This window comes from Mirounga angustirostris, unplaced genomic scaffold (assembly GCF_029215605.1).
Source record: "Mirounga angustirostris isolate CCGP_5_RB_7025 unplaced genomic scaffold, mMirAng1.0.hap1 SCAF_6, whole genome shotgun sequence".
NCBI classification, from domain to species: domain Eukaryota; kingdom Metazoa; phylum Chordata; class Mammalia; order Carnivora; family Phocidae; genus Mirounga; species Mirounga angustirostris.
Genome location: NW_026991714.1, coordinates 75,287,049 through 75,314,975, shown reverse-complemented (window position 1 = coordinate 75,314,975; position 27,927 = coordinate 75,287,049). Strand labels below are relative to the sequence as shown.

The window sequence follows — 27,927 nt, the reverse complement described above, 5'->3', positions numbered from 1 at the left end:
ATTTTTATATTAGTAGGAAGCTAATAATGTAAACAAGGGATTAGAATGGCCTCAAAATCTCCTCTTCGGAGTATCTCGTATAGAAAGGCTCCCATCATTTGTCAAAAGAAATCGCACAGTTTCCTTTGGGTGTTGCATACTTTGGGGTGCAGTAGTGCCGTGTCTCAGGGTACAGTGAAGAAGTAACTAGCATCAAGAAAAAATATCCAACAGATCACGAAATCAAGGTAACAGCAAACACACACAAATGCCAATGACTAAGACATACCAATATATAAACCTCTGAGCCAACCCTAGCACCGTTTATTTATCAAAATATGTTAATACCCTACCTTGCAAATTTATTGAACATTTAAACCTTATTAAATTAAACCCTTCATCACATTTGTTAAATATTCATTGACTGTAGTCTTCTGATTGGCTTACTAATTAAGGTAAAGGAAAGCTTAGCTAGCTAGGTTCAAGGTAGCATAGCAATGGTTTAATGTTAGCTTTAAAAACTTAATGGCAATTTTTCTTTTTTTTTTCTTTAAAGATTTTATTTATTTATTTGAGAGAAAGAATGAGAGACAGAGAGCACGAGAGGGAAGAGGGTTAGAGGGAGAAGCAGACCCCCCGCTGAGCAGGGAGCCCGATGCGGGACTCCATCCCGGGACTCCAGGATCATGACCTGAGCCGAAGGCAGTCGCTTAACCAACTGAGCCACCCAGGCGCCCACTTAATGGCAATTTTTAAATCTATTTGAAAGTAATCCTAAATTCACTCAGATGGAGCTGTCAACTAGTGAACAGATTTGTGTCAACAAGAAATTCGTAAATAATTATTCATAAAACAAAATGGGAGCCAGAGAAACATTTTAAAACACATCCTGAGTGCTTCTTTTGCAACTGTGGTTATCACAATAAATAAACTAAGCATGTAATAAAATGCTCCTCTTCTCCAGGTACTATTGATAACCCCTTTGTTTTATCAGCGACATAAAGATTTGTGGCTTCAGACCTCAGGTGGTGAAATGTTTTGGTTTGTTTTTTTATGTTATCTCCCTCTGGTTTATTTGTTTTTCAAAGGGATCCCATGATCAACTTGTATTACTATATTCAGGAGTGAAGGAGTCAGTCACTAAATTGAGGACTTAGGAATATTATAATTAAAAACTCAAATCTTAAATAGTATTTTTATATATGCATGTAGCCGTTGTGATGAAGCTGAGGAAATGCTTTTATTTTCCTTCTAAATTCCCCTATCTCAACTACCAAATAATAAAACATAAAGTATTTTTCTAACACGCTTGTACTTATTCTATTAAATTACAATATTTGGAGTTATTTTACTTGTGTGTGTGCGTGTGCACACATGTACATGCATGTCTCTGTGTGTGCTGGCTCCATATTAAAAATCAAATTTTAAAATAAGACTAATGCAAGGTCACAAATATAAATGGCTACTAGTTTTTCCTTTAAAAAATTTTAGTGCAGCTTTTGCTTTCCTTAAATTAATGTTTAATTTTCCATTATTTTCTCCTATTTAAGCCCTTCAAAATGCAGGTGCAAATGGTACTGAATCCCCAGAAAGTCCTACAGAGATTTTTTTCATTCTACAGTAGCTCTATGCTTCAAGCCTAAATACTGATAATAACCTGAATATTATCCCTGTTTCAAGGAAGACCTTCTTGTCTACAATTTACCTTAGCTATGATTTCATATCTAAAAGATAATGCCAACAACAACAAAAAATAGCCTATACCTAAAATCAATGGTTTCCTCTACATTCTGTGCAGATCAACTGATGAATTAAAATGAACTTACACAAAATAAAGATCTAGAATGCTCTTGTAAATGCTGGTTAGTCAATTGTTTACTAGCAAACAATGTGATTAAATGGGGGAACATTACAAAATTTAAAACCTAATACTTGCTCTTCTACAGCCTACTGTCTTCAGAAACTTGTTAAGAACTGAGGCAAGTCTAACCATTTCCTACTGAAGAAGAAACCACTTCTGCAGCAAACTCTTTTAAAATGTCACAATTAATATTAAGTGTTTCTGCTGCGGGAGGCACTTCCATTAAGACAAATACAATACATATGTCTTTAGATACAGTGTGCTACATATTATAAAACACTATTTAACCCAACATTTCAACAGTAGGATGGTCCTTGCTTTCTATCCACTCAAAACCTGATGAAGTCATAGAGCTCATGGATTCACTGCAAATTTGTTGAAATAAGGTCATTTTTAATTCTTCCAGTGTAGCTTCATCGTCTTGTCCCTGCTGACGACCTGGATCAACAGTAGGTTTGGGTCTAAAGTGTTCAAATCATCGATGCTGCCTGAGAGCTCAGAAGACAGCCTGATGTCACTCGAGAAATCAAACGCAGGATTAGTGAGGTCAGACGCTACCTGACCTACCAGCTGCTGGTTGGTTTGCAAGCTGTCTCCACTCAGCAGGTCTTTAACAGTGCTACTGAAATCTAACTGTTGCTCTCCGATTTCTGATTGTGCTTGATTATCTCCAGGAGAAAAGCTGATCTGATCGGTGCTATGACTTTTAGTGAGGTAAGGTGGTGGTTGGAATTCATGAACAGAAGTGCTGGAATCGATCATATTCTGCGGATTGGCACTAGAAAAACAGTGGAAGTCTCCAAAATCTGAGTGAGGTTCATCCGGGCTGTGTAATTGGAGGGCAGGTTGTTCACGCCCAAACCTCTCACTGAGTCATCATTGTCAGAATCAAGTTTACTCAACAAGACACTGGTTATTTTTTTTACTGTTTGTTTGCTTCTGGAGAGCATTTGGGAAGGCTGTCTGCATCATGACCGTCAATGGAACTGATTGACTTCTTTGAGCTATGTTGTTGGCACACGCATCTGTGTGAACATTTGTGAAAATGTGAGCCTCTGGGGTTACTGGACTTCCAAAGGGGGTCACATTAGATTGGGGGATATTAGATACAGGGTACAGGGTGCTTCCACTAAGATTACATTGGCGATGAACAGCAGGGCTCACACTCCGGCATCTGAAGTTGCTGCTGGCAGATGAATTAGTCCCTTTATTATCAAGAGGGGCAGGGACTGCAAAACCCTCCTGTTTGTTGGTGTTATTTACAGTGGTACCTTGATGCTGCACAGGAGAGACAGGAGTCAAGCGACCGAAATGAGTGTCATGATGTCTGAATTGAGACTGTAAGACTGTCCAGGCACAGCAAAAGCATGAGGTTTCCTGAAACGGTCTTCCACTAGTTCCTGATAGCTTGGGAGAATGCCATGGCCAGAAACTGATGAATTACTAACCCCACTATACCCATTATTCATCCATTCAAGCTTGGTTTTGTCAGGGTGTGTGGCCATGGGTCTTTGCATCGGTTTCACAGGACTACTTGAGATAATGCTGGCATCATGATACGCCATACTGGAGCTTATTGGGGCAAATGCAGATGGATTCCTGCATTCAACAGGGCTGGGAGGGACACTACTGCTGCAGTTAGAATGTGGACTACCAATGGGTGTGTGTCGGCTACTTCCTAAAGCACTATCCACAGGTGTGGTCTGGGCTAGCCTGGAGCAAGGGCTCTCCCGTGACAGACTCTGAGACCCAGCAATCATTTCTGATGTTGGAGTTGGAGTTGGGGTTGGGGTTGGGGTAGGAGTGGGTGTGGGTGTGTGGATCGGAGTGCCATTGCTGTGGATTGGATGATAGAAGTGGGTACTGGAGGCATGAGATGACGTTGGAGCTCCTGGAGTTACTGACTGACTCTGAAGGGTCATTCCCAAACAGTTACCGTAAGAATGAGAATTGTTCGTTGATATTTGCTGCTCCATAAGCACCAGCTCTTCCACAATACTATCTTGTGTAAGCTCATCATCAAAAGGAAAGTAGCTTTCATTTGTTTGGGAAACAGAAGGCTCAAACTCTTTCAGTTCAGACTGTAGAGGTAACTGATCTGAAGACTGTGCTTGTATTTGATTCAAAGAAGATTCTTGTATCTGGCTACGCAGCTGCTGGGTATAAGTGTCCTGTGGCATTCCTTCCAATTCCCAAACAGATTTCTCTAAGTCGTTGATATCAGAGTGCTCAGGAACTGTCATAACACTGATATCTGGCTGTTGTTCACAGCCGGCAGATATAAACTCAGAATCCTTACTGACCTGCTGCCATTCATTTGAATTAAAGCTGCCATCTGGTTTTGAATCACTGTCCAAAAGAAAGACATTCCCTTCAAGTTTTACTTTTATATCTGGAGATGATGATGGTGTTTGCTGTTCTGAAGCTGAATCACCGGCAACGAGAGCAGAAGAACTCAAGAGTCGATTTGCCACTATGTGCGAATTGACATTCATTGATACCTTGCTAGGAATCTGAGCACTGGCTGTTGAACTTTCTATTTTCCCTGAATGTGGAACCTTTTGGTCCTTCTCAACACTGCCTGGTTTCTGACCTTCTAGGATGACTGCAGAAAGCTGTTCCACAATTGGTTTCTTTATGGGAGGCACCTGGGACTCTTGCAATGCAGAAGACAGTAGCTTTCTTGGACTTTTAGTGCATAATTTAGGGTCTTTATTTATTGAGTCACCATTAGCTGGTGAGCTGGTGCTGGTGAAAGTTAAGTTCTGAGTGGCAACTGAGAGGGTGACAGTGCTTGGATTATTGCCTGTCGAAGCGCCTGGCAGAGTTTCAGTACAGCGGCTTTTGCATTTGGTCCTCTGGTCACAGACCTTGGTTGCTTTTGCTTCAGTGACACCTTCATTTGAAGGTTTTTGCACTACTCCATCCGTATTACTTTTCTGCCCCCAAAGGGCACTAGGTGTTGTTTTGGGAGCTTTAGTCCCATCAGAATTCTCTTGGCACTGTACAGGATGCTCATCTGATGACGTTTCAGGTTCCATTTTGACTTCCACGGCAGATGCTCCCCCGGTGCTGCTGGTCCTGGATCCAGGAGACTGAAGTGAAACAGCAGAACCATTCTTGATCTGTGGAATGGTCCTTGATTCTTCTGTTGTTCCTGTAGCACTGTTCACTGAGGCAGAATGTTTAAGAGGGGCACTACTGTTGCTGGGCGTGAGGGATATTGCTGTCATTTTCACCACATGTAGAGAACTCATGTGTGAAGTGGGTACAACAGCGGTTTTGATGGGACTGCTAGTAAAGGGGACAGTAGTTGGGGAGCGAATGGTGAGTGCACTGGTGTTGGCTGGTTTGGGTAAGATCTGAGGGTAGCGGTGCCGGGCAGAACGATCCCCACCAGGACTGGCTGGAACGTTCTGAGGAGTCTTTGGTGCCTGTTTCACAGACTGCATGCGCTGAGGGACCGCTTGTACATTGAGGGGAAGAACTTTGCCGTCAGAAGAACTCACTGGACTTGGTGAAGTTACCAACTGCCTGGTCCTCTGGACCGGAATGGGACTAGGGGCAGCTGCCATAACGATACCAATAGGCTGAGGAGAAAGGATTGCAGGATTTCCATTAGAAAGATGAGTCACTCCATTGGTTGTAGCGCCTTCTGCTTTTTTGCCTGAGGATTCTCCTGGCGAAGGGGACCATAGTTTCTGTTCTTGCTGCTGCTTCTGAATTTTCCGTTGCAATTGCTGTTTAGCATCACTAGGAGAAGGCAAAGTCTTCACTTGAGGCTGAAAAGAATTACTCTCAGCTGTAGGTATAAAAGCAGACGGCGGGGTAATTCCTTTAATTCCTGGTGGTGCTGCTGCCATTGCCGTTAGAGCTGTGCCATCGACTTGGTGCCTTTGTAATGACTTTTTACAAGGAAGCGTGCTAACTCCAAGACCGTGTCGAATGGCTGGCTTAACACTTTCTGGGCCCATTCACACACAAGACGGCAAGCAGAAGAGAGAACTTCCTCATCAATATTTTAAAGCTGCCCAGAAGGTTCCGTTCCTTCCAGCCCATCTCCAGTTTTGTGAAAATCAAGATTGGGCAGTGTTGGCATATGAACAAAAGCTTTTTTCCTTAGTCCACTGTAGCGATATTTAGATTTGCCTCTTGTGCCCGGACGACGTGCCTTCATGTTTGGAAAGACATTTTTCATGATCTTTCCAAAGTCAGCAGCACTTAATGGATGGTAACCAAGATGGTCACAAGAGCTCTTGTACTCATCATAGACTTCCTGTTTGGGCAATGGAGTCTCAGGACGTTCTTCTAAGGTATTTCGAATCCAGGAAAAGGCATGCATTTGCTGTGCCCGACTAGATGACACGGCATTCTGATCACTTTTCTCTCCATTGCTGAGACCAGAAGGCAGCTGAAGGTAGAGGTAGAGTTTCTCTAGGTCTGTAAAATTCTCAACTTCTTTCGAAATGCAGTCCACTTTAGATTGTACAGTTTTGCAGATGGAGTTCTTGATCTTGTGTTGCAGTGTGCTGGCCTCTGTCCCTGGCAGCCCGGGCACAAGGGCTGGCAGAACCACCCCCGAGTTGGGGGCGCTGGGGGGAAGCTGCTGATGGGCATCAGGCTGCTGTGGTGGCGGCTGTTGTTGTTCCTCTGCCATCGCCTTTAGGTAATTCAGTCTTGAACGGAAATCGCAAGTCAGGAGCTGGGCGCCCAGGATGTATTTTAAAAGATGTGTCAGAATGTGCTCATTGGATTCAACTGTAGGAGACCCTATTGAAATCACAGAGGACGGAATTTCAGTCCCGTCTGTGACATAGAAACAAGTTGTGACCATGGATGACTTCTTTAAATTTGTTCTTGGTTTGTTTGTTTGAAAGCCAATAGATGCCTTTTGTATTTAATGAATTTCTTGTGAGGTCACGGGAAATCATGTCTTTGATGGAAGTGTAAAACTTTATGCAAACGTAGGAGTGAGAGCTCAAGTTCACCTGTTTGGTTCCAACCGAGGCTCCACTGTTTGCTGGTTGGGGAACCTGGCCAAGTAATTTAACTTCTCATGTAAGCCACGGGGATGATGAGGATTGTGATGAAAATATTAGTAATAAATGTCTATCTCTTCAAACTGCTTTAAAGAAACAAATAATTAGGATTCTACCTGTCAAGTAATTAGCATTCTTCTGACAGAGAAAGGAGCCAACAAATATTCACTTTTGTTGATGTTGTTAGAAAAATTGAAGTACAAGTCATTCAGTGCATTTATTCTGAATTGGGTAAATAGGGGCTTGAACACTGTGTTTATCTTTGGGGTAAGATGAACACTAATGACAATATTCATGATTTTTTATTTTTTTATTTTTATTTTTTTTATTTTTTATTTTTTATTTTTTATTCTTATGTTAATCCCCATACATTACATCATTAGTTTTAGATGAAGTGTTCCATGATTCATTGTTTGTGCACAACACCCAGTGCTCCATGCAGAATGTGCCCTCCTCAATACCCACCACCAGGCTAACCCATCCTCCCACCCCCCTCCCCTCTAGAACCCTCAGTTTGTTTTTCAGAGTCCATCGTCTCTCATGGTTCGTCTACCCCTCCGATTTCCCCCGCTTCATTCTTCCCCTCCCGCTACCTTCTTCTTCTTTTTTTTCTTAACATATATTGCATTATTTGTTTCAGAGGTACAGATCTGAGATTCAATAGTCTTGCACAATTCACAGCGCTTACCAGAGCACATACCCTCCCCAGTGTCTATCACCTAGTCACCCCATCCCTCACACCCCACCCCCACTCCAACAACCCTCAGTTTGATTCCTGCGATTAAGAATTCCTCATATCAGTGAGATCATATGATACATGTCTTTCTCTTTTTGACTTATTTCACTCAAGATAATACCCTCCAGTTCCATCCACGTCGTTGCAAATGGCAAGATCTCATTCATTTTGATGGCTGCATAATATTCCATTGTATATATATACCACATCTTCTTTATCCATTCATCTGTCGATGGACATCTTGGCTCTTTCCACAGTTTGGCTATTGTGGACATTGCTGCTATAAACATCGGGGTGCACGTACCCCTTCGGATCCCTACTTTTGTATCTTTGGGGTAAATACCCAGTAGTGCAATTGCTGGGTCGTAGGGTAGCTCTATTTTCAACTTTTTGAGGAACCTCCATACTGTTTTCCAGAGTGGCTGCACCAGCTTGCATTCCCACCAACAGTGTAGGAGGGTTCCCCTTTCTCCGCATCCCCGCCAACATCTGTCATTTCCTGACTTGTTCATTTTAGCCATTCTGACTGGTGTGAGGTGGTATCTCATGGAGGTTTTGATTTGGATTTCCCTGATGCTGAGCGATATTGAGCACTTTTTCATGTGTCTGTTGGCCATTTGGATGTCTTCTTTGGAAAAATGTCTGTTCATGTCTTCTGCCCATTTCTTGATTGGATTCTTTGTTCTTTGGGTGTTGAGTTTGATGAGTTCTTTATAGATTTTGGATACTAGCCCTTTATCTGATATGTCATTTGCAAATATCTTCTCCCATTCTGTCGGTTGTCTTTTGGTTTTGTGGACTGTTTCCTTTGCTTTGCAAAAGCTTTTTATCTTGATGAAGTCCCAATAGTTCATTTTTGCCCTTGCTTCCCTTGCCTTTGGCGATGTTTCTAGGAAGAAGTTGCTGCGGCTGAGGTCAAAGAGGTTGCTGCCTGTGTTCTCCTTTAGGATTTTGATGGACTCCTGTCTCACATTGAGGTCTTTCAACCATTTGGAGTCTATTTTTGTGTGTGGTGTAAGGAAAGGGTCCAGTTTCATTCTTCTGCATGTGGCTATCCAATTTTCCCAACACCATTTGTTGAAGAGACTGTCTTTTTTCCATTGGACATTCTTTCCTGCTTTGTCAAAGATGAGTTGACCATAGAGTTGAGGGTCCATTTCTGGGCTCTCTATTCTGTTCCACTGATCTATGTGTCTGTTTTTGTGCCAGTACCATGCCGTCTTGATGATGACAGCTTTGTAATAGAGTTTGAAGTCCGGAATTATGATGCCACCAGCTTTGCTTTTCTTTTTCAATATTCCTCTGGCCATGCGGGGTCTTTTCTGGTTCCATACAAATTTTAGGATTCTTTGTTCCATTTCTTTGAAAAAAGTGGATGGTATTTTGATGGGGATTGCATTGAATGTGTAGATTGCTCTAGGTAGCATTGACATCTTCACAATATTTGTTCTTCCAATCCATGAGCATGGAACGTTTTTCCATTTCTTTGTGTCTTCCTCAATTTCTTTCATGAGTATTTTATAGTTTTCTGAGTATAGATCCTTTGTCTCTTTGGTTAGATTTATTCCTAGGTATCTTATGGTTTTGGGTGCAATTGTAAATGGGATGGACTCCTTAATTTCTCTTTCTTCTGTCTTGTTGTTGGTGTATAGGAAAGCCACTGACTTCTGTGCATTGATTTTATATCCTGCCACTTTACTGAATTCCTGTATGAGTTCTAGCAGTTTTGGGGTGGAGTCTTTTGGGTTTTCCACATAAAGTATCATATCATCTGCAAAGAGTGAGAGTTTGACTTCTTCTTTGCCAATTTGGATGCCTTTGATTTCTTTTTGTTGTCTGATTGCTATGGCTAGGACTTCCAATACTATGTTGAATAGCAGTGGTGATAGTGGACATCCCTGCCGCGTTCCTGACCTTAGGGGGAAAGCTCTCAGTTTTTCCCCATTGAGAATAATATTTGCTGTATGTTTTTCATAGATGGCTTTTATGATATTGAGGTATGTACCCTCTATCCCTATACTCTGAAGAGTTTTGATCAAGAAAGGATGCTGTACTTTGTCAAAAGCTTTTTCTGCATCTATTGAGAGGATCATATGATTCTTGTTCTTTCTTTTGTTAATGTATTGTATCACATTGATTGATTTGCGGTTGTTGAACCAACCTTGCAGCCCAGGGATAAATCCCACTTGGTCATGGTGAATAATCCTTTTAATGTACTGTTGGATCCTATTGGCTAGTATTTTGGTGAGAATTTTTGCATCCATGTTCATCAGGGATATTGGTCTGTAATTCTCCTTTTTGATGGGGTCTTTGTCTGGTTTTGGGATCAAGGTAATGCTGGCCTTATAAAATGAGTTTGGAAGTTTTCCTTCCGTTTCTATTTTTTGGAACAGTTTCAGAAGAATAGGTATTCATTCTTCTTGAAAAGTTTAGTAGAATTCCCCTGGGAAGCCATCTGGCCCTGGGCTTTTGTTTTTTGGGAGATTTTTGATGACTGCTTCAATTTCCTTAGTGGTTATAGGTCTGTTCAGGTTTTCTATTTCATCCTGGTTCAGTTTTGGTAGTTGATACATCTCTAGGAATGCATCCATCTCTTCCAGGTTATCTAATTTGCTGGCATAGAGTTGCTCATAATATGTTCTTATAATTGTTTGTATTTCTTTGGTGTTGGTTGTGATCTCTCCTCTTTCATTCATGATTTTGTTGATTTGGGTCATTTCTCTTCTCTTTTTGATAAGTCTGGCCAGGGGTTTATCAATCTTGTTAATTCTTTCAAAGAACCAGCTCCTAGTTTCGTTGATCTGTTCTACTGTTCTTTTAGTTTCTATTTCATTGATTTCTGCTCTGATCTTTATGATTTCTCTTCTCCTGCTGGGTTTAGGCTTTATTTGCTGTTCTTTCTCCAGCTCCTTTAGGTGTAGGGTTAGGTTGTGTACTTGAGACCTTTCTTGTTTCTTGAGAAAGGCTTGTATTGCTATATACTTTCCTCTTAGGACTGCCTTTGCTGCATCCCAAAGATTTGGAACAGTTGTGTTTTCATTTTCATTGGTTTCCATGTATTTTTTTAATTCTTCTTTAATTTCCTGGTTGACCCATTCATTCTTCAGTAGGATGCTCTTTAGCCTCCATGTATTTGAGTTCTTTCCGACTTTCCTCTTGTGATTGAGTTCTAGTTTCAAAGCATTGTGGTCTGAAAATAGGCAGGGAATGATCCCAATCTTTTGGTACCGGTTGAGACCTGATTTATGACCTAGGATGTGATCTATTCTGGAGAATGTTCCATGGGCACTAGAGAAGAATGTGTATTCCGTTGCTTTGGGGTGGAATGTTCTGAATAGGTCTGTGAAGTCCATTTGGTCCAGTGTGTCATTTAAAGTCTTTATTTCCTTGTTGATCTTTTGCTTAGACGATCTGTCCATTTCAGTGAGGGGGATGTTAAAGTCCCCCACTATTATTGTATTGTTGTCGATGTGTTTCTTTGTTTTTGTTATTAATTGCCTTATATAATTGGCTGCTCCCAGTTAGGGGCATAGATATTTACAATTGTTAGATCTTCTTGTTGGATAGATCCTTTAAGTATGATATAGTGTCCTTCCTCATCTCTTATTACAGTCTTTGGTTTAAAATCTACTTTGTCTGATATAAGGATTGCCACCCCAGCTTTCTTTTGGTGTCCATTAGCATGGTAAATGGTTTTCCACCCCCTCACTTTCAATCTGGGGGTGTCTTTGGTTCTAAAATGAGTCTCTTGCAGACAGCATATCGATGGATCTTGTTTTTTAATCCAGTCTGTTAGCCTGTGTCTTTTGATTGGGGCATTTAGCCCATTTACATTCAGGGTAACTATTGAAAGATAGGAATTTAGTGCCATTGTATTGCCTGTAAGGTGACTGTTACCATATATTGTCTGTGTTCCTTTCTGGTCTATGTTGCTTTTAGGGTCTCTCTTTGCTTAGAGGACCCCTTTCAAGATTTCCTGTAGGGCTGGTTTTGTGTTTGCAAATTCCTTTAGTTTTTGTTTGTCCTGGAAGCTTTTTATCTCTCCTTCAATTTTCAATGACAGCCTAGCTGGATAGAGTATTCTTGGCTGCATATTTTTCTCATTTAGTACTCTGAATATATCCTGCCAGTCCTTTCTGGCCTGCCAGGTCTCTGTGGATAGGTCTGTTGCCAATCTAATATTTCTACCCTTGTAGGTTACATATCTCTTCTCCCGAGCTGCTTTCAGGATTTTCTCTTTGTCTATGAGACTCGTAAGTTTTACTATTAGATGTCGGGGAGTTGACCTATTTTTATTGATTTTGAGAGGGGTTCTCTGTGCTTCCTGGATTTTCATGCCTGTTTCTTTCCCCAAATTAGGGAAGTTCTCTGCTATAATTTGCTCCATTATACCTTCTGCCCCTCTCTCTCTTTCTTCTTCTTCTGGGATCCCAATTATTCTAATGTTGTTTCGTCTTATGGTATTGCTTATCTCTCGAATTCTGCCCTCGTGATCCAGTAGTTGTTTATCTCTCTTTTTCTCAGCTTCTTTATTTTCCATCATTTCATCTTCTATATTACTGATTCTCTCTTCTGCCTCATTTATTCTAGCAGTTAGCGCCCCCATTTTTGATTGCACCTCATTAATAGCCTTTTTGATTTCTACTTGGTTGGATTTTAGCTCTTTTACTTCTCCAGAAAGGGTTTCTCTAATAACTTCCATATTTTTTTCAAGCCCAGCTAGTATCTTTAACGTGATGATTCTGAACTCTAGATCTGACATCGTACTAATGTCTGTATTGAGTAGGTCCCTGGCAGTCGGTACTACCTCTTGTTCTTTTTGTTGAGGTGATTTTTTCCGTCTTGTCATTTTGTGCAGAGGAGAATAGATTAATGAGAGAACAAAATGCTAGCAGAGTAACCACGTCCCCAGAAAATATACTCTAAACAAATCAGAAAAGACCTGAGGCAGTGGGATAAGAAAGGGAAAGAGAGAAAAAAGAAAAAGAAAAAGAAAAAAAAAAAGAAAGATAAAAACAAGAACAAACAAAACAAAACAACAACAACGAAAGGAAATCCAGAATGTGATCAAATATGATCTATATGGTATATAGATCAGTGCCACACACTAGATTTGGGGTGTATTTTGGTCTTTTAGAAGAAAGTGCCTCCCAAAATTTTAAAGAAAGAAAAACTTATATATGTACAAAAATAAGGGTTGATATGATGAAGGGATGGAATATGACTGTAAAAATGGAAATTATAAAAAATGTTATAAAAGGAATTGATAAGAAGTTGTTTGAAAAAAGAAAGAAGAGGATTTAAAAAAAGAAAAAAGAAAAAGAGAAAAAAAAAGGGAGAGGATGTGATCAGGCAGGGGAATAGAAAGCACCATATACTAGAGATTTAGGGTATATTTTAATCTGTTAGAAGAAACTATCTCAAAATTTTAAAGAGAGAACAACTTATATATATAAGCCAAAAATATGGGTAACTACTATGAAGGGATAGAATATGACTCTAAAAATGAAAAATAAAAATTTTTTTTTTTTTTTAAAGGGATTGATAAGATGTTGGTTGAAAAAGGGAAAAAGAAAAATTCAAAAAAAAGAAAAAAAGACAGTTAAAAAAAAATTAACTTTGAAAGACTAAAGAATCATGGTAAAAAAGCCGTGAATTCTATGTGCAGTATTCCCCTAGCGCTGGAGTTCTGCCGTTCTCATTGATCGGTAAACTTGGTCTTGGCCGGCTGTTCTCGCTGATCTTCTGGGGAGGGGCCTGTTGCCGTGGTTTCCAAATATCTCTGCCGGAGGCGGAATTGCCCCGCCCTTGCCCCCTCCCGGCTAAGTAATCTGCTCGGGTTTGCTCTCCGGAGCTTTTGTTCCCTGCGAGCTTTCCGTACAGCTTTGGAGGCGGAGAGTGAAAATGGCGGCCTCCCAATCTCCGCTCCGGCGGAGCCGAGAACTCGGGGCCCCACTCCTCAGTGACCCCCAGAGAAAAGCCGTCAGTCACTCCCATCTCCCCGGTCTCCGGCCGCACCCCGTGCTCGCCCGGCCTGTGACCGCGCGCCTCTGTCTCTGGCACCCGACCCCGGGTGGAGCCTCCAAACCCAGCAGATCCCTGTGGTGCCCTCCCGCACGGCTCCTCCCCGGGGAGGAAGGTGAGTGTCCCCGCATCTGCCGCTTGTTGGGTCCCTGCTGGAGGAGCAGGGGCCCGACTGTGCCGCGGATCACGGTTTATGGCCACCCCGAGCTGAGAGCCCACGCCTGGGCTTCGCCTCTGCAGCCGGCTTCCCTGCTCCGATACCTGGGAGCTCTGCCACCCTCAGGCACCCCCGGTCTTTCTGTGACCCCGAGGGTCCTGAGACCACACTGTCCCGGAGGGTTCCACCCCCCGCTTAGCCACTGGAGCGACGTCCCTTAGCGGAGCAGACTTCTAAAAGTTCCGATTTTGTGCTCCGCGGCTCTATCACTCGCCAGAAGCGGCCAACGGAGGCCCCTCCCCCGCCGTCTATCCTCCCGAATATCGCCTCGGATTCACTTCTCCGCACGTCCTACCTTCCAGAAAGTGTTCGCTTTTCTGATGAGAGAGTTGTTGCTGTTCCCTTCTTCGATCTCCTGTTGAGTTTGTAGGTGTTCAGAATGGTTTGATCCCTATCCAGCTGAATTCCTGAGAGGAGACGGAATCCAGGTCTCCTACTCCTCCGCCATCTTGCTCCGCTATTCATGATTTTTTAAATAGGAAGCCTTGGCATAAGTTATCCACAAATTACGTCTCTCAAACTAAGATTTTTCTCTACTGAAATATGGCAGCAGTTTCTACTATGTAGATCAAGATCTAAACGTGAACCCTTGTAACTTGTTCTCACTTACCCACCATGCAGGGAACTGCATGATTCCAAAATCAGAGAAGGGACTGATTCAAAGAGTGCAATTTTTTCCTAAAGGCCACTTTTAAAATTTGCTTGAATTCTTGGGGTGCCTGTGTGGCTCAGTTGATTGAGTATCCAACTCTTGATTTCGGCTCAGGTCATGGTCTCAGGGTCATGAGATCGAGCTGTGGGCTCCACACTGAGCACTGAGTGCTGGGCCTGGAACCTGCTTAAAATTCTCTCTGCCCCTCCCCTGCACTAGTGCATACTCTCTCTCTCTCTCAAAAAAATTATCTTTTGCTTGCATTCTTTATGATATAAAGTACTTCCTGAAGCAACCCACTCTCTGTAACCAAAGAAAGAAACTTCATGTAGGTTTTTCAGGTGCACTGACTTTCAGTTTCAGAGGGTGTCCCCTGAGCCCCTGATTTTAATGTTTCCAGTTACAGACCCCGATGGGAAAGGACTCAAGAAGTCACCCAGTTCCCAGATGGCCTCCCCCATTCAAGGGTTGTCTTCTAAGATAGATCAGCCTTGACTCTGTTTCCATTTTCAGAAGCACTGATGAACCTTAACCTTCTAAATCGTTCCTTCAGGGTTCAGTCCTGTATCTTCCAAATTCCCAGGGTAGGTTGGAATTCATATTGGCTCTACTTACCTAGAGTCATATTTATCCTGTTTGTGAACTAGGTCAGGTATAAATCTTAAATTTGTGTGAATGTTGATTTCCTCAGTTCAATTGAAAGTTTCTTGCAGACATGCTCCTTTTCATTGACCTTGGCCGCAGACTAGGGATTCTGGCAGAAAGACCAAGGGATGGCAGATTTCCATAAATGCTTTAGAATGGCCATAAACCAAGAGCCTCTAAATAGATATCATTTATCTTCTAGGCACAAGGACTGGAGTGGAGGGGAGGGGATAGATGAGAAAGAATAGAAAAGAAAAAAACTAATATTTATTAAGGAGCTGCTATGCATCAGACATATTGTTCTTTTCTAGGTACGTGTAGTATCTCATTTCATCAGCCTTGCAGAGGAGATATTGTGGCCCAATTTTGTAGGTGAACCTAGGCTAAGAGAAGTTAAGTGACTTATTCAGGGTCGCACAGCCGGTTTGTGGCAAAGCCAAGAGTCCAGGTCTGTCTTGATACCTGCTTGTTCTCCTTTCCTGTTAACACAGGATTATACCCTATAAATGTTCACTGCATATCTCATCATATGAATATGAAATTAATGGGGATGTTAAGGAGGAAAACACACACTGTTAGACCTTGAACTAGGAAGTCAATTAACCCTGTGATTTTAGGTATTTTCTCAATTTACCCAGAAAGCCTAAAGAAATGTTGAGGACTCTGGGGGTGCCTGGGTGGCTCAGTCGGGTAAGTGTCTGCCTTTGGCTCAGGTCATGATCTCAGGGTCCTGGGATTGAGCCCCGCATCGGGCTCCCTGCTTGGCAGGAAGCCTGCTTCTCCCTCTCCCTTTGCCCCTCCCCCTGCTCATGCTCTGTCTCTCTCTCTCTCAAATAAATAAATAAAATCTTAAAAAAAAAAAAAGAAACATCAAAGACTCTACTGTAATAAAAGGTTTAGAAAGCTTTATGGAATATTATTTATAGGAAGTGAATTTATTTCAAAGCTGGTCAGATGCTCTGCACAGGAAAAACATTAAAGTTGTTGGGCTTCACTGTAGCCAAGTAGAGGGGGGGATCTAGAGGTGGTTGGGAAACCATTCAGCTGTTTAGTGTGTGCAGGAAAGAACCTTCCAGTCTCCTGGAGCAGCTGCTGATGTTCCTGGAGCTCAGCAGAGGGGCAGCGGGCTGGAGGGGCTGTGTGTACCTGTTGTTTGGGTTCCTGCCTTCTTTGGTGTTCTTATTTGCTGCCTGGTACCCCTTGGCTCCACCCTCTGTCCCTGTTTGGTTTTGGAGGTCTCAGCTCTGCGGCCTCTCCAGTTCTCCCAAAGCTCTGCTATGGCTCTCATCTGCCATTATTTCCTCACTCATCTTCTTCCTCCTTGCTGATTTTTTAAAATTTCTGCACTTTCAGTATAATAGGTTTTATTTCCAGAGACCATGGAGATAAATGCACGTGCTTCATGTCATGCACACACTCAATAATATACATGTGTGTTTGCTTATTCTAAGGTGACTTATTTCCATTATAGTTCTTATTCACTTGCCTAATTACTCTGTTTTTCTCTCCTCTCCCTGTCCCCTAATTTCCAAAGCATCCTATCTATATTCCTTATCTTAGAAAGCTCATTGTTCCCAGAGCTTATGGTCTCACCTCCCCAAACTCACTCCCGTTCTCACCTTTGAAACTCAGTCTCCTGTGTCCAGCGACTCACAGTGAGATGCTTTTGCTTTAAACCGTTAATACTGACTCTATCATATCCTCATGAAGTGCACCCCAGTTCCATTTCTTATATTGGCACTCCTCATCGATAATAATAAATGACGGACATGTATTCAAAGTTCACTGTGCTAGCTATTATCCTAGCCTCTGAAGAAAGCATTCCAGTACATCACAAATGACAAAACCAGGATTTGAAGTCAGTCCTATCACATGACATGTACTGTTACCCACGCTGCCTTGTTCTGTCCTTGCCACTGAATGAGGGAAGTGAGTCCCATCCCCCCACATCAGAGGAAAGGCATTTAGGTTGGCTAATTTAGACACTGCCTTGCACATGGGAGATCATCAGTAAATATGTGCTGTTGTATCTACCACATAGTCCTCTAGATTCATTGCAGTGAAGAATTGTTTTAAACCACATATCTCATGCAGGTATGGTTTCCAGACACTAGTAACGAAAATGGCTGCACAAAAGATCTATCATACAGAGAGCTATGTTTGCCAAGTAAACCCCGGTTTTACACTAATCTAAGTGAGTGCATGGAGAAAGGAGAGAAAACAAATACTCCCAACTCATTGTATTAAAGTATTCCATCCCATTAAATGCTTTAAGGTTTGCTCTTATTTCAAGTTTGTTTATTTATTTTTATGTACCTTTTTAGACTTAAATCTTTGGAGGGCATCTCTTGAACTCACTTTGAATGTTAGGTGGGGCACAGCAGAGGCAATGAGATGCTTCTAGACAATGATTAGAATTCAAAGAGCAGAAAAGAGATGGAATGATTAATGAGTGAAATATGTGAAAAATCACATTTGGAAATTAAAAGTGTTAATTTACTTTAAATATTTTTATTATGTAGCAAGAACTCTGCATGGACCAAGACAGTAAGACCCATAATATATTTCTCTATACTTTAATTACTTTTTTCATCTGAGTTTGACAGTGTGATCCTTTCTCTCTCAGTTTCTGAGAAGTTGTTAAGTTGAAGAGTGCATTAGGACAGGAACTAATGGAAGTGGCTTGATATCTTTATTTCACAGGCAATGAATAATGAGTAGTTTGTTGGTGATTTATGTTAATCTAAATATGAGACAGAATACTATCATGCACTTCATAGTCTGTGTCAGAAATTCTGTCATGTCTAGAAATAAACAATTATCCATATGTCTTTTTTACGAAAATCTTGATTTGTACAGTCACTTGATAGCATTATAGTTTTGTCCACAATCATAAAATTAATTTGTCATAATGCAATAAGCAAAATTGCATATATATGTGAAAAAATGTTTTTGTTTTTTTTTTTTATTTATTCATGAGAGAGAGAGAGGCAGAGGGAGGAGCAGGCTCCCAAGGAGCAGGGAGCCCGATGTGGGACTCGATCCCCGGACTCCAGGATCATGACCTGAGCCAAAGGCAGACGCTTAACCATCTGAGCCACCCAGGCGCCCTGAAAAAATGTTCTTATATATATTTAACTTTAGGAGTATTATAAAATTGCTATTATATAAAGTTCAGGAAAAGAAAGATTGAAATCCCTAGTTAAAGAGACCTTTCCCCATCCTGTACTTGTTTTTTAGAAGAAAAAGGGAAATTTAAAAAAAAATAAAGCTATTATGGACAGGGAAGCTTCAGAAATGAACCTGCTTTCTGGATCATTTGAACAGCAGGTTATTTATTGAGCCTCCATGTGTCCCAATCCTGTGCTGGGTGCTGAGGCCACCAACCCTGCCCTCAGATAGTTCTGCCCCACCTCTCTCTAACAGCAACTGCAAGTGATGGTTTGTTTTATTTGGGATTCTGAAAAGAGGTATGTAGCAGAAAGGGTACAGAGATGATGCTAATGGTCATAAAAGGGAGACAGCAAAGCGTAATGATCAGGGGTCTGGGCTCTCGGTTCACACTGCCTGGGTTCAAATCTCAGCTCCCTTAATTATGACCTTGACCTCTCTGTGCCTCAGTTCCACATCTGTAAAATAGGAATAATCATGGTAGTTAATTCAAAGGATTTTTAATGATTATGGGAAATTATGCTCAACAAAATTTGGTTATCACAGTATAATTAACAATATCGTCAGCTTCCTGATAATTATAGATCTTGAGGCAGGAGACAGAAGAGAAATCTTCTCAACATCCTGCTGTTCCGTAATGTGTTGGTCACTAAAGACAAACTCAACAGTAGGTCTTCCTGTTGTCTTGGTTGAAGTAGATAGGGAAAAATCAGTCTTGGTAAATCATCAGGCTTTATTAACCTTATACCTGGGCAGTACCTTACTCATGAGTATTTACTACATGTCCGCATCATAGTTCTGGGAGCTGCTCAAGGGCACGGGGCAATCCTTATTTAGCTCATTGGCTTTAGTACTTAACGTGGTCCTATATATATCATAGGCATTGATAAATGAATTTCTTATATAAACTCTTAGAAAATATTTTTTCTTGGAAAATATTTTAAATGAAAATATATCTTTACTAAATTACATAAATACTATGTGCTTTTTGTGACTTGTTTAGAAACTACAGACGAGTTTAAAAATCATGTATAGTCCTGCTACCCAGAGATATATAACATTGTGCTATATGATATATATATCTACTTTTTCTATGCACACACACTTTTGTTTTGAACAAAAAAATGGAATATTACAGTAAATGCTTTTGGTAGCCTGCTCTTTCATGAAATAATATACAGTGAATACTTTACTTGAAATCAGACACAGTCTTCTGAAATACCATTTTTAATGGGATGCAAGTTACCTAATGTTTATTCTTTAATATTTAGATTACATTTCATTTTATGCATTTATAGTAAAATCACCATTGTTAAATATTGCCACACATGCTCTTTGCTGTTCTCTCACCTCTGCGCATGTGCTCCCATTGTACTGTGCACTTTGCTTATCACAGCCCTTATTATGCCTACAGAGTCACCCCGGATCATTATTGACCATTATTGCCTGTTCCTCCACCAGCTTATACATGCCATGCGAACAGAGGCCCCATCTAGTTTCACCATTATAATCCTAGTTTCCAGTATACTGCTTGGCTACATCCAGGGTGCTCAGTGTGTATTTGTTGGATAAATATGTAATAGGTATCATCTTCATCTAATAATCATTCTTTAAAAAGTAAATCATTCTGGGGGTACCTGGGTGGCTCAGTTGGTTAAGTGTCTGCCTTCGGCTTGGGTCATGATTTCAGGGTCCTGGGATCGAGCCCCGCATCGGGCTCCCTGCTCGGCGGGAAGCCTGCTTCTCCCTCTCCCACTCCCCCCGCTTGTGTTCCCTCTCTTGCTGTCTCTCTCTCTGTGTCAAATAAATTAAAAAAAAAAAAAAGTAAATCATTCTGAAGGTTCCTATGATTTGTTGTTTGGAGCTGGGTATATCTGGGATATACCCAGATGTGATTTTGAAGGGAGGGTGTGGAGCGTGGGCAGGGGGTAGGCAGGGCAAATCAGGGAGTAACCTGGTCAGGACATCAGGGACAGGGGAGTGAAAAATGTTCTCTTGACTCACCTTCTCCCCTCACACTTTCCAGCAAGAGCCTCAGTTCCTCCCCTGACCTTCAGAATAAAATTCTTGGACACAATGGGATGAGAAACAGACCTTCATTTATTTATTGGGGATTAAGTGAATGGGGGCGTGTATACACTTAACTGGGACTGCCTGAATTATATTCAAAGAATCCACTTCCAAGTCTGTGACTTGACTGAAAAAAATCCTGCTCTGTCTGGGACATGGTAGCAGGAAAAGGACGGGACAGCATTGATGGAGTGTCTGTAGGAGGGACTTTCCTACATCATTGCGTTGCATCTGCTCAACAACCCCGAGAGGTAGAAACAGTTCAGGGCCCCGAGGGCAACCCTACATGAGTTGACTCCTGAGTCTACTTTCCCAGGTCAAAATATTAGGGAGAAGGAATTCTTCGATCTGATGAGGAAATGACTTACAGCTAATACAAACAAATTCTACATTCTGTCTCACCAGGAAGCCATTCCTATTTGTTTAGGTATGTCTTGGATGATTCTCACTTAGGAATTAGTTTAGAAAGTGGAAAAACAACAACAACAACACTGATATAGAGAAACAAAGCCATTTAAAAACTCGTGTCTGAAAAGATAGAGCCTTTTACCAATACCTACAGGAGATCTATAAAAAATTAAAAGGATTTCTAGATCACAAATATTTTATTGTATTTATGAAGCACATAAAACATGTTGTACTCACATTGGACTTCACGTATGGTATCCTGGCATCATATTATGGTTTTTTTTTTTCCTTCAAACTTTATTGTTTCTTTTATTCCCAGGTGAGAATAACGAGTTTGTTCTCTGAGACTTGGTCTTGAAGGATCCATCTTTCATGATGGTTCCTGCGAAGCATGTAGTAACAGATCAGTAAATATTATCTATATAAACCATGAATGAATCCTATTGGGGTGGTGGTTCTTATCCCAAAATCCTTGGCTAGGTTACATGGGGGTCCTTGAGCTAACTGAGATTTGTGTATAATTCAGATGTCAGTGTCTTCCCTGGGCGTCTTCACACCTAATCTACTAAGGGTGTTTATCCTTGGATGTTTCGGGAAGCTTGGCTGGAGCCCCCGAACCTGGCACGCTGTATCTCAGGAGATTCTCGGGAAACTTGTCATTTCCTGATCGATCACTTCTGACTGAGTTCACACCAGGATACTATTTCACCTGTCATTCCATTTCCCTGGTACATCATAGTGGGTACGCTTCAGGTTTTTAAAATTTTATTCAGGTTTTTAAAAATTTGTCCAGAGTACCATTGACACACAGCTGTGTAAGTAGTTTAATTTTATTAAAAATGTGGGGTAAGTATTATGCTGAGTGAAATAAGTCAGTCAGAGAAAGACATGTATCATATGACCTCACTGATGTGAGGAATTCTTAATCTCAGGAAACAAACTGAGGGTTGCTGGAGTGGTGGGGGTGGGAGAGATGGGGTGGCTGGGTGATAGACATTGGGGAGGGTATGTGCTATGGTGAGCGCTGTGAATTGTGCAAGACTGTTGAATCACAGATCTGTACCTCTGAAGCAAATAATGCAATATATGTTAAAAAAAAAAAAAGAAGAGAGCAGGAAGGGAAAAATGAAGGGAGGGAAATCAGAGGGGGAGACAAACCATGAGAGACTATGGACTCAGAAACAAACTGAGGGTTCTAGAGGGGAGGGTGGTGGGGGGATGGGTTAGCCTGGTGATGGGTATTAAAGAGGGCACGTTCTGCATGGAGCACTGGGTGTTATACGCAAACAATGAGTCATGGAACACTACATCAAAAACTAATGATGTAATGTATGGCGATTAACATAACATAATAAAAAAATAAATAAAATGTGGGGTAAGTTGAAATCAAATACTCTATATTGCTGGTGCGTGTATGTTTCAAACTCTGGCTACTCAATTTATTGAATATTTCTTATTGGCTCTCCTTGCACCTAGAGCCCCTCCCCCTGCAATCTTACTGGGCACCCACTTCCGTTTCCCATCTGCTCAAATACCAGAGTAACTGATTTTCTTATTTTCTTTTACAGAGAAATTTTGTTCTTTCATGCTTTTTCTTTTAATCTGCACTGTGCACGCCATTAAAAAACATAATGCTTTTGGGGCGCCTGGGTGGCTCAGTCGGTTAAGCGACTGCCTTCGGCTCAGGTCATGATCCTGGAGACCCTGGATCGAGTCCCGCATCGGGCTCCCTGCTCGGCAGGGAGTCTGCTTCTCCCTCTGACCCTCCCCCTCTCATGCTCTCTGTCTCTCATTCTCTCTCTCTCAAATAAATAAATAAAATCTTAAAAAAAAAAAAACCATAATGCTTTTGCTAAGCAAATACTCTTGATTCCCCTAAGAAGAATTCTGTCTCCAGCTTTCCCTAAGAGTACTAGATTGGGTAGGAATTGTCAGGGCAGGTCCTTTCAATGGCTATTTCTAAGTGTCCTGCACTCCTCCAAAAGGACAACCCTTAAGGAAATCCTAAATTATTTTATTTCAAGGAGAGACTTTAAAAACTGAATTGAGTTTGAGAGTCTGGTTATTATGCCATTAAAAGAAAAAAAAAGGAAGTCTGGGAAGCTGAATGTCTGGGGATGGATTTAGCTGATGTGCTTCCCAAGAAACACTTAAGGAAATTATTAGCGCTGTGTTATGATATTTTAGTACATTTATTTGGTAGCTCTTATTGTGGAAAAGGACGTATATTGTTTTAAAAGTGACATTTTTACTCTTGGAAGAAAATTGTCTCTTAAACCACTTTTAATACGTTTATTTTTACTTATTTTTATTGCTTGGTGAAATAGTAAAATTCACAGCAGTGATCAAAAAATCCTTCTAGGTCATGCTTAGAACCTGCTAGAAATCTGAGTCTGAACACTTAGAAGGAATCCTACCATGCAATCTTTTATTTAAATTATACACACATATTTCAAAACATGTTATTTTGGAATCACTGTAGAGGAAATATTTTAAGGTTGGAAGTCCTACCATCCTAAAGGAGTGGTTTTCTTTCCCAAGTTTTTCTTCTGCCCTTGTCCATATGCACACGCACATTTCTATGGTTGTGCTCGTGGTCTTCTATAAAGCATGGCGATCATGTGTTTTGAACCGAACATCACATCATAAAATCTTTTCCACATTACTATAGTCTTCCTAATTAAACATTTTAAAGGATTCATAATTTTCATAAATCAATATGCCAGAGATGACTTAATCATTATCTTGTGGGCTAATTTATTTGTAAGTTAAATACATATTAATAGTTTAATTTTTTCCCCACATTTAAGACTGGAAAGAATAGTTCTAATATTGAAAAGTTGTGTAACACCATATGGTGACCAAAGCACTAAAACTGCTGTTTTACTAAGCAGTGTATTTAGCGGGGGGTGCCTACGCTTTCTTGGGGGTGGTGGCACTAGGATATGAACCCTGAGTCCCACAGGCAACATTGCTTTTGACAGCGTACAAGAGCATGTGAAAATATACTCCCCTACGGAACAGTGGTCTCCAAAGGAGCCTCGGTTGACTTAAACCCAAAAGACTGTGTTCCATCTTCACCAACAATGGGCTAAATAATCTTGACACACCAAAAAAGTGTAGTCCAGAGATTTGGCTGAATTGCTTTGTTGGGGGGGGGTGCGTGCCTGGGACATCACCTCCAAAGGCAGGGCCTGCTCATTCAGACTGTGGAATCTGCTGAAAGGAGTTCTGAATCCAAAATAGCAGGGTGCCCTGCTGTGTCTCACTGGGTGCCCACGATACACTCTGAAAAGAACGTAGGAGGGAATGCAGGGTGGGGCCGCTGTTCAGGCATTTTGTTGATGAATGATGTCAAACCTAAATCTTCATTTGATTCTAAAGAAAACCGAGGGCTGTATCAGGCTGGGAAATCAGGTTATTGTTCAAGAATTGGGGGCTAAGTCTTTCCTGGGAAAGAAAGATGATTTCTACTTTGGGAGCACATCGTGAGTTTGCAAGAGTTCGGCTGTCACTTTTGCAGAAAGTCTAGAAGTCTCAAGGAGATGCTGCCGCAAGGTTCAGTTACCCACTGCGAGCCTGTCAGACCGGCAGAGATGAGAAAGGTTTTGGGATTCCACCTGTGGGATTTGGGCCAGTCTGAGCCCATGGGTGGAATACACGTGTCAGGCCTGCCAGACCGCACAGGGCGGTTAGGCTTGACGGGGTCTTTGCAGGATGCCAGAGGAAGATTCTGGGAATATGAAATGCTCTTCTTACGCTTGGGTGATCCTTGCCTCTCCTTGGCAGTTCCCATGCTGGAGTTTGCTCGGAATGTGCTTTTGTCGGAAATGTCAGGCTGCTCGGATGGAGTGCATGCTCATGGGAAGAGTCAGTGCTCGGAACTCAGAGATACCCAGGCTCTTTTTCTGATGTTTTTTTGATAAAATGAGGGTAACAATGGAATATCCTTCCTGGAAAACCATACCACAGTATTTAAGTAAAAAAAAAAAAATGGTAGGAGGGAAAGCAGTGTATTTCTCACACGGAATGTAGGGTAGTAATTTGCAGTCTTTAAGTGGATCCTGTCTGGAGATGGCAGTCTCAAGGCCTGTTGTCCGGGTTGTGCACTGACACAGCATGAGAGGGATTATGAGGTAGAGTGGTTGGAGCCTGGGCTACATCTGGGTTTGAATCCCAACTCTGGCCCCTTATTTGACCTTAAAGCAATCTTAAACTCTGTAAGCTTCATTTCTTTGTCTGTACCCATGGGGCTCTTGTGAAGAGCAAGTAAGATAATTTCTGCAAAGCACGGCATGCACTGCAGTGCACGTCATGCGAAATCCATGATGTTAATGGAGTGGCCTTGATTTGTAGATGAGTAACCTGAGTTGGTTTTCTAGAAAGGTGGCTAGAAGGAGTGGAGTGTCTGGCTCGTGAGCTAAATTGAGCCTGTGGACTTGTTTTATTTTGCCTTTAAATATAAATAAGTTACATTTTAAAGTTGACAGATCTCCTGTAAAACCCTATCCATTATTTTTTTTCCCCAAATGTGGGAGATGTTGCAGCCCCAGACTCCAGGCTCGCCTGACAGGCATCTGCAAAAGCAAATAAACTGCTGGCTCCTTGGGAACGGGACCTGCCCTTTCCAGCTTCTGCCACTGCTGTCTGTTTTCTCTGGAGCCTAGTGACAGTTGGCATTCAGCCCTGTGCTTCCACAACAGAAAAAATCATTTCTATCAGCAGGGAAGACAAACCAGAGAGGCTGAGAGGCATAGAGTTTACGAGAAAATCAGGTGAGAGCGTATTTCTCTGTGGAAGCGTGGAATACACTATTTAAAATGCAAAGAAAGTATAAAATACTATGCTCGGCCCACTTTACTCATGGACAGTATCTTCGTGGCTCATACGATCCTATTAGCTTGTGAGCCATGATCTGCAGGACCCATGGAAGGATGGAGTGAGTTCTCTGGAGGCTGGAATAGCTCAAAGTGGCCTGTGATACCCAGTTTTCATAGAGGCACCTAAGACCGTCTGCTTCATTTCACGGAGTTCCTGCAGCCCTGTTACTCAGGGAGAGAACCATGGTGATTCCTGAAGAGTGCTTGAAAATCTCAGGCCTCACGGCGTCTTCCCCATCGTTGGCATGGGTTGGACTAGAACTCTAAGAAATGTGTCTTTCTCTCTTTTTGTCCCTCACCCCCCACCTTTCTCTCCTCCTCTCTCCTTCCCTCTCTCCCTCCCTTCCTTGTACAGGTGTATATGTTTCGAGAGTAACAATGTCCACTAGATAAGTGGCCCACAGTGATAAATAATTTACTTTAGTAGTATGTGTGTGCCTTCCAGAGGTGACTGACAATGAAGTTGAAACCAAGAGGACAGAGGGAAGAGATTATAGTGTGGTCACATGGCCCCCAGAGTAGCCAGTAAGACTAGCCAAGGGTATGGTCATGGGCCATCCCAATTGTTCAGTGGCTTAGCACAGGAAAGATGGGATTTTTGCTCACCTGCCCAGTGTGGGTTTATGGGAGCCCTGCTCGTGACCACAGCTGACAGAGGCTCTGTCTAGTTGCTTCGATCACTGCTGGTGCCGGGAAAGGGAGAGCCGCCGTGTCCCGGACTGGCCGTTCCACGCCTGTGCTCGGAAGCATCCCACGTCCGCTCACGTTTACCAGCTGAATGCAGTCATGTAGCCGGGTATGAGTTCAAGGAGGAGGGGAAATGCAACTTTACCATGTGCCCAGAAAGGGAGAGACTTGGTGTATTTGTGACTGTCCTTACTGTGTACGTCTTTCCTAAACCCCTCCTAGGAACCTGCACAAACTAATTCTCCTAAGTGTCATCTGAGTAGGAATAACAGCATGTGGTGTCATAATTCATATGTTTTTGGGGGTGTTGGAGAGGCTTTACCTTCATTGCACAGTACAGTATTGGAGCTGGGCTTCTGATTCTAGAAATCCTTTCTTCCATTTCTGCCATGCTTCTCATTTCCTGGGTCCTCTGAGAATGACGCTCATTTATTTGCATTTGGCTCCCACCCATCTTGTCTTGTTAATGTAAATACTACGTTTGGAGAATCAGAATTACCTACTAGTTTGATTTAACCTCCGGTTCCAAACCCTATAGAGAAAGGTATTTAAGTGTCTGTTTCTGCTGATGTCACTGCTGATAATAAACAGTCCTATCTTCTCTGTTAGGCTTCTTACCATTCCGTGACGTGTTTTGCATATTTTGTGCCAAACATGATACTTATTGATTATAAGTGGTATGGGCTTTTGTGAATTGTCTACCTCAATATGTTTTGTTTTTTGTAAGAACATAATTCTTGCTTTATGAACATTAAAAAAAACCTTCAAAAGTACCCATATGGCTGGCATGGGCTCAGTGAAGCATGTCACCTCCATTTATGGAAACACACAGAAACTTCCAGTTTCCTTACTTGTAATTAGCTTCAGGTTGTAGGAGATCCTTTCTAGTTGGCACCTCAACATTTTTAAATGCATTGACTTTTTCTGAATGTTATTTGTTCTCTACCCAAAACGGTAAAAGTGTTTATAGTCTTTTCCACGTGTTCTCCTGAAAACAGAAACATACCCCATTGCTTCATTTTAAATGTATTCCCCTCTTTTCTGCTTGTCACTCATATTTGTTTTTGCCATTCAACATTTTTTTCCCTTCCACCACCTCAAAGTAAATCCTACTTGAGATCTATGAATACATATGTATATTCTTGTTTAGCTATAAATGGCCTTTACTTAAAAAAAAAGTACTTCTTGGTGTGGCTTTGGGCTCATTGTCCAAAACCCTCTATTCTGAATAAAGTAAGAATCTACTTCTTTTATAATTTCCCCAGAATACACTGACCTGTTATCACTCCTTACAATCTTACGTGAGGAACAAACATCATTTAACTCACATGGCAAAGTTGTGATTTTTAATGCTTCTATAAATAAGCCTTCAAATTAGCACATTCCCAAGGCCTGAGAAAAATCAGTCCAGGATGATAACACCACTAATAAGTAATAACCCTAATTAACCCATGTAAGTACATGAATTGATATGAAAGTACTTTGATAGTAAAAACAATACTTGAAATGCAAGCTACTATTATTGGTAATAAAAATAAGATATAGGATTTATTGAATC

General features: G+C 41.6%; 2 protein-coding genes across 2 annotated transcripts in view; one reads left to right on the top strand and one right to left on the bottom strand.

Annotated features, from left to right (window-relative positions):
* Positions 1-27,927, top strand: part of PRKG1 (protein kinase cGMP-dependent 1) — a 1,261,682-nt gene that overhangs the window by 45,591 nt on the left and 1,188,164 nt on the right. The gene's annotated exons all lie outside the window — the stretch shown is intronic.
* Positions 1,244-6,497, bottom strand: LOC123846359 (DNA-binding protein RFX7-like). Its single transcript, XM_045877698.3, is given in 6 exon segments — positions 1,244-2,287; positions 2,290-2,622; positions 2,625-2,763; positions 2,765-3,180; positions 3,183-5,715; positions 5,718-6,497. Coding segments are annotated over 6 exon segments (4,365 nt in total). The 3' UTR covers positions 1,244-2,123.